Source organism: Blennius ocellaris, assembly GCF_963422515.1.
Source record: "Blennius ocellaris genome assembly, chromosome: 8".
Classification (NCBI taxonomy): Eukaryota; Metazoa; Chordata; class Actinopteri; order Blenniiformes; family Blenniidae; genus Blennius; species Blennius ocellaris.
The window spans coordinates 14,175,920-14,190,843 of NC_137657.1; the positions used below are offsets into that span (position 1 = coordinate 14,175,920).

Here is a 14,924-nt window from a genome sequence, read left to right on the forward strand (position 1 = left end):
AATGGTGATACTAACTTGGTTATGTCATGTGGTTTATATGACAAGCAACAATTGCGGTCTTCGGTTTACTGTTGACTGTGTGAAAAGCAGATTATTAAGCAATAAATGACATGATACACGATGTTAAGAAAACTTTTTTTTTAAAAATAGGACTTTTAAAATAAATCAGACTTAGTGTGTGTTTGAAAACTGAATGTTATCACCTACACTTCCATTAATAATTACAATCGTTGGCCTGCAGATCTGGGTGTGAGCCACATGCCCTGAGGAACCGATAAGTCAACATGCTTGAGAAAGAAGCTGAAACCTGAGAACAAATGCATTTGTCCCCCCCCCCAAAAAAAAACAACACTGTTTGTTTGTTGTTGGGGTTTTTAATAGATGTTGCAAAAGTTTGGGGAAGCTGCTTGTTGCAAATTTATTAAGCTCCTGAGATTCATTAAAAGGATCGATGTACTTTACGTGCTTTAACTATGGCTCCTGAGATTTCCCCAGTCTAAGTGCCATACAGCTGAATGAGGAGAGTAAACAACTTAAAACTGTGGGATTTGATGAAGCTGGTACTCTGCTCTTCATATACACATATGTCAGCGATGTTACATTCTCTCTCTCTCTCTCTCTCTGTGGAAAACCTTTCCTTGTAAACATGCCATAAGTGGGCCATGTTGTTATTGGCACTATTAGTTGTAAAAAAAATTTTTTATTGAAAGCACTTTACTCTGAATGTAAATCTATTGAAAAGTCTGTTGGCCTAGGAAATGCACTGTAATCTCAAATTGGTATTTGTTTACGGTTAGATTTTTTCTTTTATTGTGCCTCGTAACACTTTATAAAAAAACAAATACTGTAACATTAAAAAAGTAAGAATGAACGTGATATAAAAACAAAAAATGTACAATTTCATTTAAAACAACTTCTCACTACAGTCATCAAAGTCTTCCTGCTACAGTAATATACATTTAGCCTATCGACTGTACGTTACAATGCTGCCTTTCAAAAAAGGGATGAAATTTGCACCAAATAGAAAAGTTTGCTGCCAACAAGTGCAAGTGTGAGTCCAAGAGAGACGGTGAACCCAGGAGTTGCACTTCTGGGATTACACGTATCTGCCTTCTCAGTTTGAGGTTTAAAGCATGTACAGATTCACTGGTATGTGCGTATGACTTTCTCAGATGGCGATGGAGTTGGAGGTGTCTGCAGACTCCGACCAAATGGAGCTTCTCCGGCTGCTGGCAGCAGACTGGAGCTTGGCGCCCATCTTCAGCTTGCAGCCCAGAGACCTCAAGATGCTCAGCAGCTGACGTCGGAACTTCACTCCCACAAAGGCGTACAGGATGGGATTGAGGCTGCAGTGGAGGTAGCCGATGCAGGAGGTCACGACCTTGGCTTTCTCCAGGGACGACCTGGCTCCGCAGGACACGCTGTTGTTCTCCGAATGGAGCGTGTCCACCATGAGTGTGATGTTGTAAGGTGTCCAGCAGAGAAAGAAAACTACCACCACGGTGATGATGACCCTGAAAGCTCTCTGCTTCTGGAGCCCCTGGGTGCCGCAGCGAAGTCTGCGCAGGATGCAGGAGTAGCAGAAGATCAGGACAGCCGAAGGCAGCAGGAATCCCACGACGTGGTAGACCAGGCGCGAAGCCAGCCGCCAGGCCTCCAGGGCCTCCTTGCCATACTTGAAATAGTTCCGAATGCACTCTGTTTTCTTGCGCCTGTCGTCATACATGGCCTCGTAAAAGATCCAGTCAGGAATAGAGAGAAGCAGGGAGAAGAACCACACTGCCAGGCAGCTGCCCTGAACCACCCAGGGATTCCTGCGGGAGTACATCTGCGTTGCATGGACAATGGACAGGTAGCGGTCCAGACTGATGCAGGCCAGGAGAAAGATCCCGCAGTAGAAGTTGATCTGTAGGTGCAAAGAGAACCGGCAAAAAAAGATGAGAACGTTTAAAAGACTGTTGTGTTTGTATCTCTGGGTACACTACTATGTTCCCACGCATGCATGTGAGGTTAATTGGAAATCCCAAATGACCAACAGGTGTGAATGTGATCCACTCCAGCGCCTCCTGACTGTGAAGTGGATCTAGAAGATGATTGCACTTTGGGGTTTTTTCAATTCCTACCGTACAATTCTCACCGTGAAAACGGATCCAGTTATCTTGCAGTGGGGAGTGCCAAATGTCCATCCTCCCGTTTGAGCATACTGCACGGCCCAGAAGGGCAGCGTCACCAGCAGCAGGACATCTGCCACTCCCAGGTGGAGGATGAAGGTGTCCGTTACACTCCAGGCCTTCCTGCTCTGAAACAGCACCCCCAGCAGCACGCCGTTCCCCAGGATGCCCACGACGAAGGCCACTGAGTACAGCGCAGGTATGAAAGCTCCTTCAAACTTCACACCTTCATCCAGGTCGCAGATGTCACCCCCCTCACAACAATCATCTCCTTCAGAATAGTCGCCGTACAAGTCATCCAGGCTGACGTTCTCCAAACTCAGTGTGAAGCCTTCCATTTGTGAACCCTGTGCACAAAGAAGAAATCTGCACTTTACCAAACGTATGGTTTGTGCACCACAACCTGTAGCGTGTTTCATCCACATGAGGGGGCTACTGGCCCATGAAATACAGTCACAGAAACGCTTCAATTCAGGGTCTATGTATTTAATTTTGGTAAGCCAACATGAATATATAAAGTTTCGATCTTGTTGAAAAGAAAGAAAGAAAAAATATATATACAATCGTCAAATATTATATTGGTAAATGCCAAACCTTCATCTGTTCTAGGTATTTAAAGGCTGCAGTATCACTGTCAACACATCTTAACCCGTGTGGTTTGTAGGAGGTCTGGCTTCGCGTTGAATAACTTATCATTTGGGATCAATCAGTGTGCCCTCACGTCTCCATCATGACCAGTCAGGACATGTTACAATCGGGATATGAGCACTTTCTATTTTGCAAAAAGATGAGGAAGAGAGATGGATGCTCACGTTCACGAGAAAACATGTGAAACACAGCGTGTAAAAAGTCAAGAACCACTAAAGTTAAATAGCATCGCATACAATATGATCAAATGAAATGAAAGTAAATTAAATGTAACATAGCTTTATTTTTATTATTATCATTTTTATTATTATTATTGTTATTATTATTATAATCATCATCATTATTGTTATGTTTAATACATGATATCCTCATCTACTATCACATGTGACCAAGCTCAGCCCATATTAACAAGGTAAAATGCAAACATCAAAAGTCAACAATAAAAAAGATAAAACTACTTAGTAGGTATGGAGTCCAAACACAGAAGTAATCAACTGCAAAGGAATATAAAAAAAGCGAGATGCAATTTATAAGCATTTATTGTAATGTGATTTTTCAATATTTCAATACTTGATATAATTAATTCAAGTCAAATATGCATGAGGTATTTAGAGGATGATAGCTAAATAAAGACAAAAAAAAAGTTGTAAAATAAAAACTTACGGTACCAAACTGTCTCGCTGACAAGGCTTCGCTGTAGAGATAGAGATAAGTTTTGCAGCCCAGCTTCACCTCAAACAGCATCTGGAGCTACCACAGAGGAAATCAGAGATAAAATACTCATGGTCTCTCTCTCTCTCCCGCTCCCCCCCCCCCCCCCCCTCTCTCTCTCTCTCTCTCTCTCTCTCTCTCTCTCTCTCTCTTTCACACACAGACACACACACGCCCACACACACGCCCACACACTCTACACAGAAGCTTTTCAGAAGTTCACAATGGAGAGCAATATTACCATACAACAATGTTTAAAGGAAGTTTAGTGAAACTGGCATAAAAATGACAGAGAGAGAGAGAGAGAGAGAGAGAGAGAGAGAGAGAGAGAGAGAGACTTGCATCAATCTGATGCAACAACTGAGTTTTTTGCACGCATCTTGAAATCTGAGTAAACTCAGCAGCAGTCAAATTCCTAAATGCTATTTTGAAGTAGTGTAGTATGTGCAGTATTTGCAGCAGATGTTTTGATGAGATGAGATGTAAAGACATGATTATGCTCAAAAGAAGTGTAACGTCATGTTGTTACAGGTAAGAATGTGGGTGTGATTTCCAGATAAACTCATGAAAAACAGTTCTCTGAATTCACACACTAATTCTGAAAACTACCAGTTTCATCCTGTATCAACGCATTATTTCACAATATGTTTTTGCTTGATTAACTATGTTTAGAAGAAATTAGTTGAGTTGCAAGCTTTCACAGATCTTTAAAAATGTTGTTGTCCCCAATTTTTTTCACCTGTACACACTAATAAATTGTGAGCGCCGATTTGCCTGTAATTAACACTAAATGACACATTTACAAAGCTGTGATGACTGTAACAGGTCATTAAACTACATCAAGTCTCGGAAAAACCAAAACAGAAATCTATAAGGTGGACCACACACACATATATATATATATTGCATATTGTGAGTGGGGCATTGTTTTACTCTCCAAAACAATGCTTTAGGAGGAACTGTGTGTCGCGTCTGCGTTTTCACACATTTTTTTAACATCTATACTGCCAAAGGCCTCAGGCAGCTTTATGTAGTCACTATTGTCACAGACTCCAGTTCACAAACATTTCACAGTAAATGCTCAATGTCACATCACAATAATTAGCAGGAAAAAAATTATGACACTGGCAAAGCAGTTACAATTGCCAGAGTTTAATTGTGTTTGTAATCCATTACTTTTGCTATAGTTACATTTAAAAAGATGTGGAGCTACAGAGTTGTGCTGGAGCTGAATTTTAGCATTCAAAGTGGCTCAAGTTGTTGTCGCCACTGAGAAGCTTCTATGAAACCAAGCACCAAATACAGTCGAAACAATCAGTCCCATCTCCAAACTGCAGTCACCAGACAGATGCTGGTGGTGGATTCATGAGCACCCATTGCACCAAAATGATAGCAGAAACTAAAAAACCCTCTGGGAAATGATTCAAATTGTGTCTTCGTCTGCTTTTTTCGCTCACACCATAGTGAAGACAACAATCCTCCCTTGAGAAAAGCTTCTTCAACCTACAGAGGGAATGAAAGAATTCTATTTCAATACTCAAAATTTAAACCACAAAGTTATCTGGAGAAATGAATTTGCACACTGTTGACCTTAGATAGATTAATGGTGCCCAGTGGAGCATCTTTAAATTAAAAAAAACAGTTTATCCTGCATCTTTTTTTTTGTTTTTGTTGTTGTCACTCGGTCAGTCACCTCTTTGTTTTAGGAACTACTGCGATCAAGATTATAGAGTTTATTATAGAGCATCTTCTTCATTCAACCTTCAGCAGAACTTAAACTGTAGACTCCTGATTAGCAGAGATTGACACTTAATGTTTTGCATTAAATTGTTTTTGCACCTTTTTTTGAGGCATTTCCTTCCGCTTCCTGCAAAATAGTGTAAGAAGGAATCAACATCATCATGCAACTTGACCAGATTTAATAGATTCACCATTGTGTCCAACTTTGCAATCTTATCCAACGTTATGATTTATTATTAAAAAAGACCACAATTGCAAGACCCATGCTCTTTAAATGCTGTTCCTGTTTTTATCTCATGTGGCACTTTACAGGAAATGTATATTTATGTTCTTGTAGTGTTGGAAACAGCTTGTATGACTCATAGATTCTACATCAGCTCTCTAGATCTGTTTCTAAGTATAAACAAGCGTGTTCAAGGATAATTTATCAATAATTGTATCTCACCGAACTTATTCCAATGTCATACGTGAGTGCCTCAGTCACGACTTTGAACCTGAAAAACTAGTCAAGATTGGATGAAAAAACTTGACAAAAACAAGGTGTTTTATCAAAATGACAATTATCAGTAATCAAGTGTTTTATTGTTCATCGTTTAAAAGAAAATCTATGAATAAACTCCTTCATCTTGATAACGCAACTCTTTGTATGGTTCGTCTGATAAAGAAAAAAAACCACTTTCTTACAACCTGAAACGTCTGTCACATCCATGCCGTTTGTTTCAGAAAATCTCTGGCTTTACATTTCACGTCCCCCCCCCCCCCCCCTATATTACTCATACCGTGCACAGACATTAGCTTCAGCACCTGTGCAGCTCTCAAAGGTTAGACCATTTCCCCTTCACCCATATCCTGTGCACAAGGCTCAAACTGTGTTCCTGTTTTTTATTGCACCTTTTCACACCTCTGCAGTGTTTATGCAATTCGTGTGGTGAGAAATGCAAAATTAAGTCTAAATGTTCTGGATTCTGCAAGAGAAAAAAAACGTTCAACATTTTTCATCGGCGTAATGGATTCACTGGCAGCTTTAATAGATGCAACTCTAACAGTTTTAATGATGAAATGGTGTCCAAACGTTCACGTGAAGCCTTAAATAAATGTGGTTATTCATGTGTGTTTTAATGGAAAGCCACAATATCAGAAGCAGTTTTAAATATAATGCAGTGTTGCTCAATACCACTTAAAACTACAACCTCAAAAATGAGGTAAGTTGTAGACTTCACTTATGATCTGAGTCAAGTCAGATCATTGTCACCTGAATGAAAACCAACGTGATGGCTTTTATCTGATTTCAAAGTTTTGGGATATTTGAATCATTAGTACCTTGAGAACACAAAACTACTATCTGGATTAAAATAAAGCCTTTGCTATACAAAAAAAACTGGCTGAGGAGCCTGTGTCTCCAACAACAACATTACAGCAATAATAAACCCCTTTTCCTCAGAATACCATTTGAAAAATGATTCATTTGAGTTGTGGGGGTGATCCTAAATTCAACCTTTGTTTAATACTGAAACATCGAAACCATGGCAATATGCGAGTTGAGGAACTGAAAGAAAAAATATTCAAAAAAAACATCCGCGTGTTAGTTTTAATTCCTAAAATGCTGCAAGTGTTAGTTATTGTTGTTATTATATATATATAATTTTATTTTAAAAATTATTCATTTTTTGTAATTAATTAATTTTTTTTAAGGCTTATATCTATATATAATTAAAGTGATTAAAGTTTGAATTGTCTAGTCAACAGCACTGTCTCTTTTTGTTAGGTTATTTTAAACATCCTACAATCAAGGCCATTATATGAACAGTGCCACTCAAGACAGAGACACATGTTTATTAGGAGATAGATAGAAATATATAAACAAGTAGCTGGTTTTGTGTGGTACTCCATTTCCCTCCTGCAGCTTCTGGTTTTCACTGAAAGTAGGTGAGACCACACATCGTAGGTTAGCGTGCCACAAACATCAAATATAACGCTGAGTGCATCTTCAACTCTATTGAGAGAAGATATGTGTGATGAATGGAAGCAATGTGATGTTTGAGGCCTGAAACATGAATCTACACACACACACCTCATATCTCTGGTGGTGGTGGTGGTGGGGGGGGGGGGGGTTTGGTTAAAGCTTGAAGACTCAAGTTTTCCTCTTCTACATAAACGTCTCTGGTGTTTCCCTTCATGTGCCTGATGGTCAGGGTTGGATCATCACCACCACCAATCAACCTCTTTATTTATTGCATATTCTTGCAAAGTGCCTCGTGGATTTATTTTTTTAACCTCTTTATTTATTGCATGTTCTTGCAAAGTGCCTCGTGGATGAGTGAGTGAATGAGCAAAGGGAAAAAGTGAGGACAATAAGAAAAAGAGAAGAAGATATTCTAATTGAAGATTTTCTGATCTTCTGGTCCAATATTCCTTTATGCATACTCTTGTAAATACATGAGCTTAATTTATTGACTTCTTTTTCCAGCAGCAGCGCAAGGCAGCATGCAGCGAGCAGGGGCCTCCATTAGGAAATTCCTCATTGTGTCATTGAAATCAGTGACATTAACCACATGTTGGGCATCTCTGGGAGTCCCCCTAGAGGCCCCTTAATAGGGGGTGGGGGGGGGGGGGGGGGGTTCCAACATGTTGTTGTCATAGTATTCCTTGTTATAGTATTCGAATAAAGGTGTGCCATCATATTGATATTGATACAGCCAAACGTCCCTCTCTCATCCAGTTTGGATGGCAATTTGTTAGGTAGTTGTCCACCCTGAGCAGAGCCCTGTGAGAGAGGGTCCTGGGAAAGTATCCATTCCTGAGTGATGCATCCTGTCATGACTGGTTTTGTTGACCAGGACAGGGAACATCCCTGAGAGACCAGGTGATGAATGAATGAGTGGTTTATTTCAGTTACAGGTACAGTGCAAAACTGTAAATTTGTACATTCAGTTTAGAGTGCTTCAAAGTTCACGCGCACCTGATAAGTTTGAAACATATTTTCATGGTCATGGTGCAATGTGAAATAAACACAAAAATAAACTAAACTAAGATAAGACAATAATCTGTAATATATACAGTATTACACAGCAAACAGCAGCTAATAGTGATGGTCGGTGCAACAACACAAGCACAGCAGTAATTCACAGGTGGTTGAAGTGATAAGTGCCTGGCACATTGTTAAGGCTCTCTTTATTATGACAGCTGTGTTGTCACACAATCAGGGGTTGCACCAGGTGAGGTTGCCGGTCAGGTTTTACGCCGAGGTACTTAACGGAGGAGAGCATTGTGCTTAGAGAAGAGCAGGGACAGTGTCAGTCCTGCAGAAATCCACAATCATCTCTTTGCTGTTGAGGTTGTGGACCTCACAATGCCATGTCAGCTTCTCCACCTCCCGCCTGTACGCTGATACATCTCTGTGAGCAATAAATCCAACTACTACTATCTGTGAACATCACCGCAAGAATTGTGTAGTGGTGAGCTCTGCAGTCATGGGTCACACATGTGAACAGCAGTGGGACGAGCACACAGCCCGGGAGTGAGCCAGAGTTCGAATACTTGTACATGTGACAGGTCCAATATCATAGTGGAAATGTAACTTCTTCCATGAATCAAATGTGTGATTTTTCTTGCTTTACCTTGTATGGATGTGTTGAATTAGAGGCTTCTTAAATTTGAATGTTTGGTAACATTTCTAACCACAGATTATTTTAATCCATTGCTTATATTGACCAAACGCATCAGGACACAAGAAGAGGGCCAGCAACTATCACTGACTCACAGTTCTATATTTAACAATTTAAAAGAAAATGTTTCTTTTTGTTGTGGTGCATCATTCATATTGTTTTCAGCTTGGTTTATGTGTGAAATCTCAGCTGTTCTGGTTTGAAATGATAACTCCCACATAAGGATCTTGCAATATGCCGCTCCCTTCAAAATACCCATTTTAAAAAAAAGAAAAAGAGAAGATACAACTAGAATGTAAAGAGCAGATGCTCTGTGCAAAAGAAGTGAAAAAAGAACAACCCACTGCACCACTGTGGCTTTCCTGTGTTACATCCAATACTGCTACAGTCACTGAAAATGCAGTCACTTTGAAGGCAAACTTCACTTCACTTTTCACAGGAACACGCTTCTCTTTCATTACAAAAATCAATAGGCAATAATACAATGTGTGTAATTATGTGGACGCACTATAATTCAGTGGAATAGTTTTTTTTTCAAGATGAGTACCAACTGTCTGTAGGATTTTCAATGGTATTAAAGTCTCTGAACGGTTTTTAAACTACTGTGGAGGTGTATTACTAATATATGTTCTCAAATAATACTTGGAACATGAGGGGGTGGGGGCATAGCAGAAGAGATGTGTGGTTAAGTGTGTTTTGCCCATTTGTCGGAAATTATTGTGTAACGGCCTTTCAGGAAAAAAAAAAGTTTCATCCTTTCTTTTATTTTCTGACCTTTTGTGATGTTAAATTTGTTGTTGTAGATAAAGTATGTCAACACCAAATAAGTTGCAAAGAACAAGAAACCCATTTTTATTTTTTGGGATGTTGTTTCGGAAAAGACAAACTTTTTTTGTTTTATTCTGAGAGGCATTTAAAAAATGGTTTGTCACCCAATGATAGTGTGGCGCCATCTGCTGGATTTCCCCTATCACTGATTTCAAAGAGTAGGTTTGACAAAACATACTCGGTTGACAAAAAACAAAGAGGCTCTAGTCAAATAAAGCAAAGTCCCAGTAGCACGTACGTTACATGTGAATTACTGCTCGCTACAACGATATGCAATGACATTTATTTCTATTTAGTTTTACAGATCAACGCCTCAAGTGTCAATAAGCCCACATAAACCTAAAACGAGAACAGATCCAAGGGCTTATATACACAGTGGTGAAGTGGTTGGCACCTCATTCACTGTTGAATTTGAACGTTCTTTCAGTGCATGGGGTTTTATTCTCACAATCCACAATGTGCAAGTTTGATTTTGGTGATGCTAAATTACCCAAACGTATGAATGTGAAGTGAATTTGTCCAGTCCAGATAGCCTGTCCGGGGCCTTCTCCTGTAGTCAGACACAACGCAACTCTAAAATGGATACTAGATAGAGGAATCAATCATTGAATTGTATTTTGGAGCCGTTTCAGCCTGTTTTCTATTTCTGATGCTTTATCACCAAACCACAAGTTACTTATTAATCAATGTAATCCAATAACTGACGATTCAAATCGAGCTGTTTTTGGGTGACAGTGCAGTTATTTGTCAGACGCAACTCCACAGAGAGAATTCTTTTTGACACAGTTGTACTGGTGTTGACGCGCAGACATGCGCAAAGACTCACAGGACGTTCCTACGGTACGTTCCTGTCAGAAACCTCTCGATCCGTTGGAGGGCAGTGTTGTTTAAACGGCAGTTAAAGTTTTTTGTTTTTTTTATTATTTCCTGGCTTAAGTACACGGAAGAGGAACTCGTATGAGAGCACTAAAGTGAGCATCGCTTTTTTTTTTTTAAGCCGCCTGTCAACAAAACAGGGGGGGAAATCTGGGAAACGTGACGCAGGACGCGTGACAGCGAGCGGGTCTGTGCGCGTCTTTTGTCGATCAGCTGAAAGCGAAACTAAACTGAAAGAGACGAGGTATGGACGACGAGTCGGACGAGCCTTTACCCTTCCAGCAGGAGCTGAGCTGCCCGGTGTGTCAGGGGATCTTCCGGGACCCGCTGCTCCTCACCTGCACGCACACCTTCTGCCGGGAATGTCTCGAGCGGAGTTACGAGGTCAGCAAGAAGTGTCCGGTCTGCAGGGAGGTTTACAAGAAGGAGCAGGCCATCCCCAACCGGGCCCTCGGCAGCACCTGCGAGAGTTTCCTCCAGCAGGCGAACAGGTGGCCGAAACAGAGCCCCACGCCCAGCGAGGGGGTCTGTAACCTGCACCTGAAGCCGCTGGACCTCTACTGTGAGAAGGACGAGGAGCTGGTGTGCGCGGACTGTGTCCCCCTGCACGGTTCACACAGGCTCCTGACCATTAAAGATGGACTTCCCATATGCAAGGTAATGGATTTTAGTTCAAGTGGTCTCCCAGGTGGACTGTGTATCACCAGACTCGTGTTTTTTTGCAACCGTCAATTAAACACAATAGTTTATATAGGCTGTATCTGAGATGTAAAACAGCCTCGTTTTGTCTTCTCAGTCCCACTTCTGTGGTTTCCGTCAGTTCAAGGAAGCTGTTTTCAAAGTAGAATGAAGTGAATGAAAACCCTTTGTCTCCTTCAGTAACTCCAGACAGACTCCACTCAGCATTTCATTTTTGCAGCCCTCGGTTTTTCTTCCCAATGGAGATATGCCTTAATAATAACACTGGTTGTGTTTGAGGTTAATTTCCTGTGTTTGTTTATCAGATGCCTTCCTTGTTGCATTAACTGATAGACAGGTGTAGTGCCAATTTATTGACTGTGCAATAGTGAAAAAATAAATTAAAAACTATTACTGTCACTTTTTGTAACCTTGTCAATGACAGAACATATTTCATTCACCTTTAAACTCGACCGTCATACACTGCAGCCCCCGGTTTATCCTGGGATTCATGTTTGCTGCAGCAAATGGTAGATCAGGGGCAAAAACCGGCCCCCCTGAAGGTCCCTGAACTGACATGAGTGAGGAGATCAATATACCCCGAGTTATAAACTCCTGATTATTACTGTTATGACTTGGGCGTAATAGTGAAGAAACTTCATTTTGGTGTTAACTATTTGTCAAAAACCCCCAAATTCCTTTTTAATGCTGTATTTTGTTGTGTGTGTGTTTTTTTTTTATTGTTTTTTTTTTTTTTGCAGAAGGAGCTCAGCTTCAAAGTTAAGATTTTCGAAAGGAAAGTGGAAACGTATAAAAAATTGACCAAAAGATTCAGCAGTACAGCAGAACACATCAAGGTAAAGTTACTAACGTGTCTCTTGATGTTCTTGTCACATTAATATTTTTAGTCTTTGGCTCCATCTGGCCATCTCTTGCGGCTGATTCTGAACCTTTCGCCTGTGTCGGGAGTAAATTATCCTTGACTTGATCTATTATTGGGATACTCATGATCATGATGAAAAGAAATAGGTGGGTGGTTATAATTCTGTTAAAACACATTTTTATCAAATGAGTTGTACTGCAATACCTTAAACGAGAACAGCATCGACAGGCCATATTCAAACACTTGATCGACCTCGGAGGAGAAATGTGCTTTTTTTATAATTACATTTATGAGTTACCAGTTTAGAATGTGAAAAATATGAGGTAATCTGACATTCAACCATAGATGTTCCATAGATATGTAGTGTGAGAGTTGGGATCTTTGGGGGGGGGGGGGGGGGGGGTCAAGCTCCCTGATGGGGTGGGCTCACTACCTCACGCACTTTGAAAATCCCTTATATAATGCAAATGTATGCTAATGACTCGTTTCATACAGTCACAGATTCCACACATTTTGTTTCATACTTGCACGCACACGTGTATGTGTGTATTTAACGTGCTTTCTGTGGCCTGCTGCAGAATCAGGCCGGGCTGGCGGAGCAACGGATCAAGGCGGAGTTTGACAGGCTTCGGGAAGTGCTGGACAAAGAAGAGAGCGAGCGTCTCAGGGCACTGAGTCAAGAGGAAGAAGACAAGAGCTCAGTCTTAAACGAACAGGCTGAGCGCACAGAGAAGGATATCGTCGCTCTGAAAGAGCTCATCGATATGTTGAAGAAAGAGATGGGCAACGAGGATCTCCTGTTTCTGAAGGTCAGAGAAGACGTGCGGCCCTGCTTGTGTTATGTTGACGTTTAAGTGTTTCATTCAACTTTCAACACCTTTTTAACTCATCTGAACCTCTCTCGCTTGTGTTCCAGAATTTCCACGGTCTAAAACGGAAGTAAGTCGCTGAATTGGTGCTCGAACTATTGTGCTTGCCGGATGTTTAATCTAAACGCTTTATGCAACTTTAGCTCAGTCAGAAATGTCTTCATCAAGCCTTTTTTTGTGGTTTTGAATCGATTGACAAATATCTTCATCGGCTTTGTTCTCTCTGTTAGGGCCGAGTGGACCAAGGAAGAGCCGTGCCTCAATGAGGATTGCATTTTAGACATGGGCAGACATGTTGGTGCGCTTGGCTTCAAAATATGGAAGAACATGCAGCCATATGTCAAATATTGTGAGTACAAACGTTACTTGGATTTTAGATATTCATTTACACAACAATGGTAATAGGAGTGTCTGAAAACAACCTCCAGAGTGCCGGGTTTGTCGCCTGGAAAGCCCGAGATGTGCACCATTCACACTTTGGTCCCATTCAATAGATTTTCTACAGGCGTGCAAGTAGATCGACAACTCACAGTGGAGATATCCAGTGCGTTTCTGCTGCTCTCTGTTTAAGTATTTCAAAATTCTCCCGACAACAAAGTGTATATTTGAAACTAAAGAAAACCTCAGAGTGGCTTTCAGAGTTCGTTTACAACATCACTCGGCGTTTGTGTCCCATCCCGTTTCCTTTCTGTGTGCAGATCCCGTGGTGCTTGATCCCAACACAGCCTCTCCGTGGCTCTCTCTGAGCGACGACCTCGCCACAATGAAGGAGAGCTCTGAGCGGATCACCGTCCCCAACAACCCCGAGCGCTTCGATCCCTGCGTCTTCGTCCTGGGCAACGAAGGTTACACCTCCGGGAAACATAAATGGGATGTTGTTGTTGGCGACAATCCCAAGTGGGTTTTGGGTGTCTGCGGTGAGTCGGTGGCCCGTAAAAAGAGGTTCACGGTCTCGACAAACCGTGGCGTGTGGTCCATAGCCCTGAGCAAAGGGGTGTACACAGCCTTGACCCCGGAACGTACAGACCTGCAGGTGCAGCAGCGTCCGGAAAAGATTCGCATCAAGCTGAACATGGATGAGGGAGAGGTGTCATTTTGGGATGGGGGGACAGCGAAGCATCTTGTCACGCTTTCTCACAAGTTTGATGAGAAGATATTTCCTATTTTTGGCCCTGGGCTCCATGCTACACCCATGACTCTGGCTCCAGGAAAAATAGTCGTGCGCACGTCATGATCAGCTACAATCCTGCAGAGGGATGTTTACTGACAGGGTAATATGTAGGGCTTGGAATACAAATATAAACCTTTCAGTTTGAAAGCCTTTAAAAGAGAAAAAAAAATGACTACAGTGTAAACATCAGTCTTGGAATAAATGGATGTTGTTTCATGACGCTGATTTATTATTCTTGAAGTAAACTATGTTTAGAGTTTGTCACAAAATGATAAATCAAACCGAAGTGGAATGAGGCGTCGGAGTTGTGATGAAATGCAGAAACCAACATTGTGATCAATCACTGACTTTCTCAGAATGATTCGGTCCAGTTTTTACCTACCTGCCTTTGCTGAATGACATTTGATTCTGATAGATTAAATTACGTTTTCTCGGTGTGTGATTATGTTCGGGGAAATCGACATGAGTCTCTGACGTGGCTTTAACTTGCTGCATCATAATGGTTGTGTTACATTTGAGATCGTTGTTTTTTTTTTTTTATTTGGCGTATCTCAAGCTATGCTTAAAAGATGCTTTTTAATTTTCTGCTTTATAATTTTTGTATCAATTCAGTTAGAATTCTACAAGGTGGTCAGAAGGTGGTCATTTCATGAGGACACATTTGATACGCATGTATTAAATAAA

The 14,924-nt window shown here is 41.1% G+C and overlaps 2 protein-coding genes across 2 annotated transcripts; one reads left to right on the forward strand and one right to left on the reverse strand.

Moving 5' to 3' along the window:
- Positions 1-1,168: 1,168 nt before the first annotated feature.
- Positions 1,169-2,509, reverse strand: cxcr3.1 (chemokine (C-X-C motif) receptor 3, tandem duplicate 1; the record flags this gene model as incomplete). Its single annotated transcript, XM_080500496.1, has 2 exons — positions 1,169-1,906; positions 2,138-2,509. 2 exons carry the CDS (start codon positions 2,507-2,509, stop codon positions 1,169-1,171), a joined length of 1,110 nt encoding a protein of 369 aa, XP_080356622.1.
- An 8,256-nt stretch (positions 2,510-10,765) lies between these two features.
- Positions 10,766-14,459, forward strand: trim35-28 (tripartite motif containing 35-28). The gene is made up of 6 exons (XM_080500950.1): positions 10,766-11,296; positions 12,079-12,174; positions 12,779-13,009; positions 13,117-13,139; positions 13,300-13,418; positions 13,768-14,459. Exons 1-6 carry the CDS (start codon positions 10,886-10,888, stop codon positions 14,301-14,303), a joined length of 1,416 nt encoding a protein of 471 aa, XP_080357076.1. The 5' UTR covers positions 10,766-10,885; the 3' UTR covers positions 14,304-14,459.
- The last annotated feature ends 465 nt before the right edge of the window (positions 14,460-14,924 follow it).

What these genes read in the sequence shown, in the direction of transcription:
- trim35-28 (XM_080500950.1), top strand. Translation starts at nt 10,886, where the DNA reads ATGGACGACGAGTCGGACGAGCCTTTACCCTTCCAGCAGGAGCTGAGC. An exon ending in TTCCACGGTCTAAAACGGAA is followed by an intron (nt 13,140 to 13,299) that starts GTAAGTCGCTGA and finishes TCTCTCTGTTAG; the next exon opens with GGCCGAGTGGACCAAGGAAG. An exon ending in GCAGCCATATGTCAAATATT is followed by an intron (nt 13,419 to 13,767) that starts GTGAGTACAAAC and finishes TTCTGTGTGCAG; the next exon opens with ATCCCGTGGTGCTTGATCCC.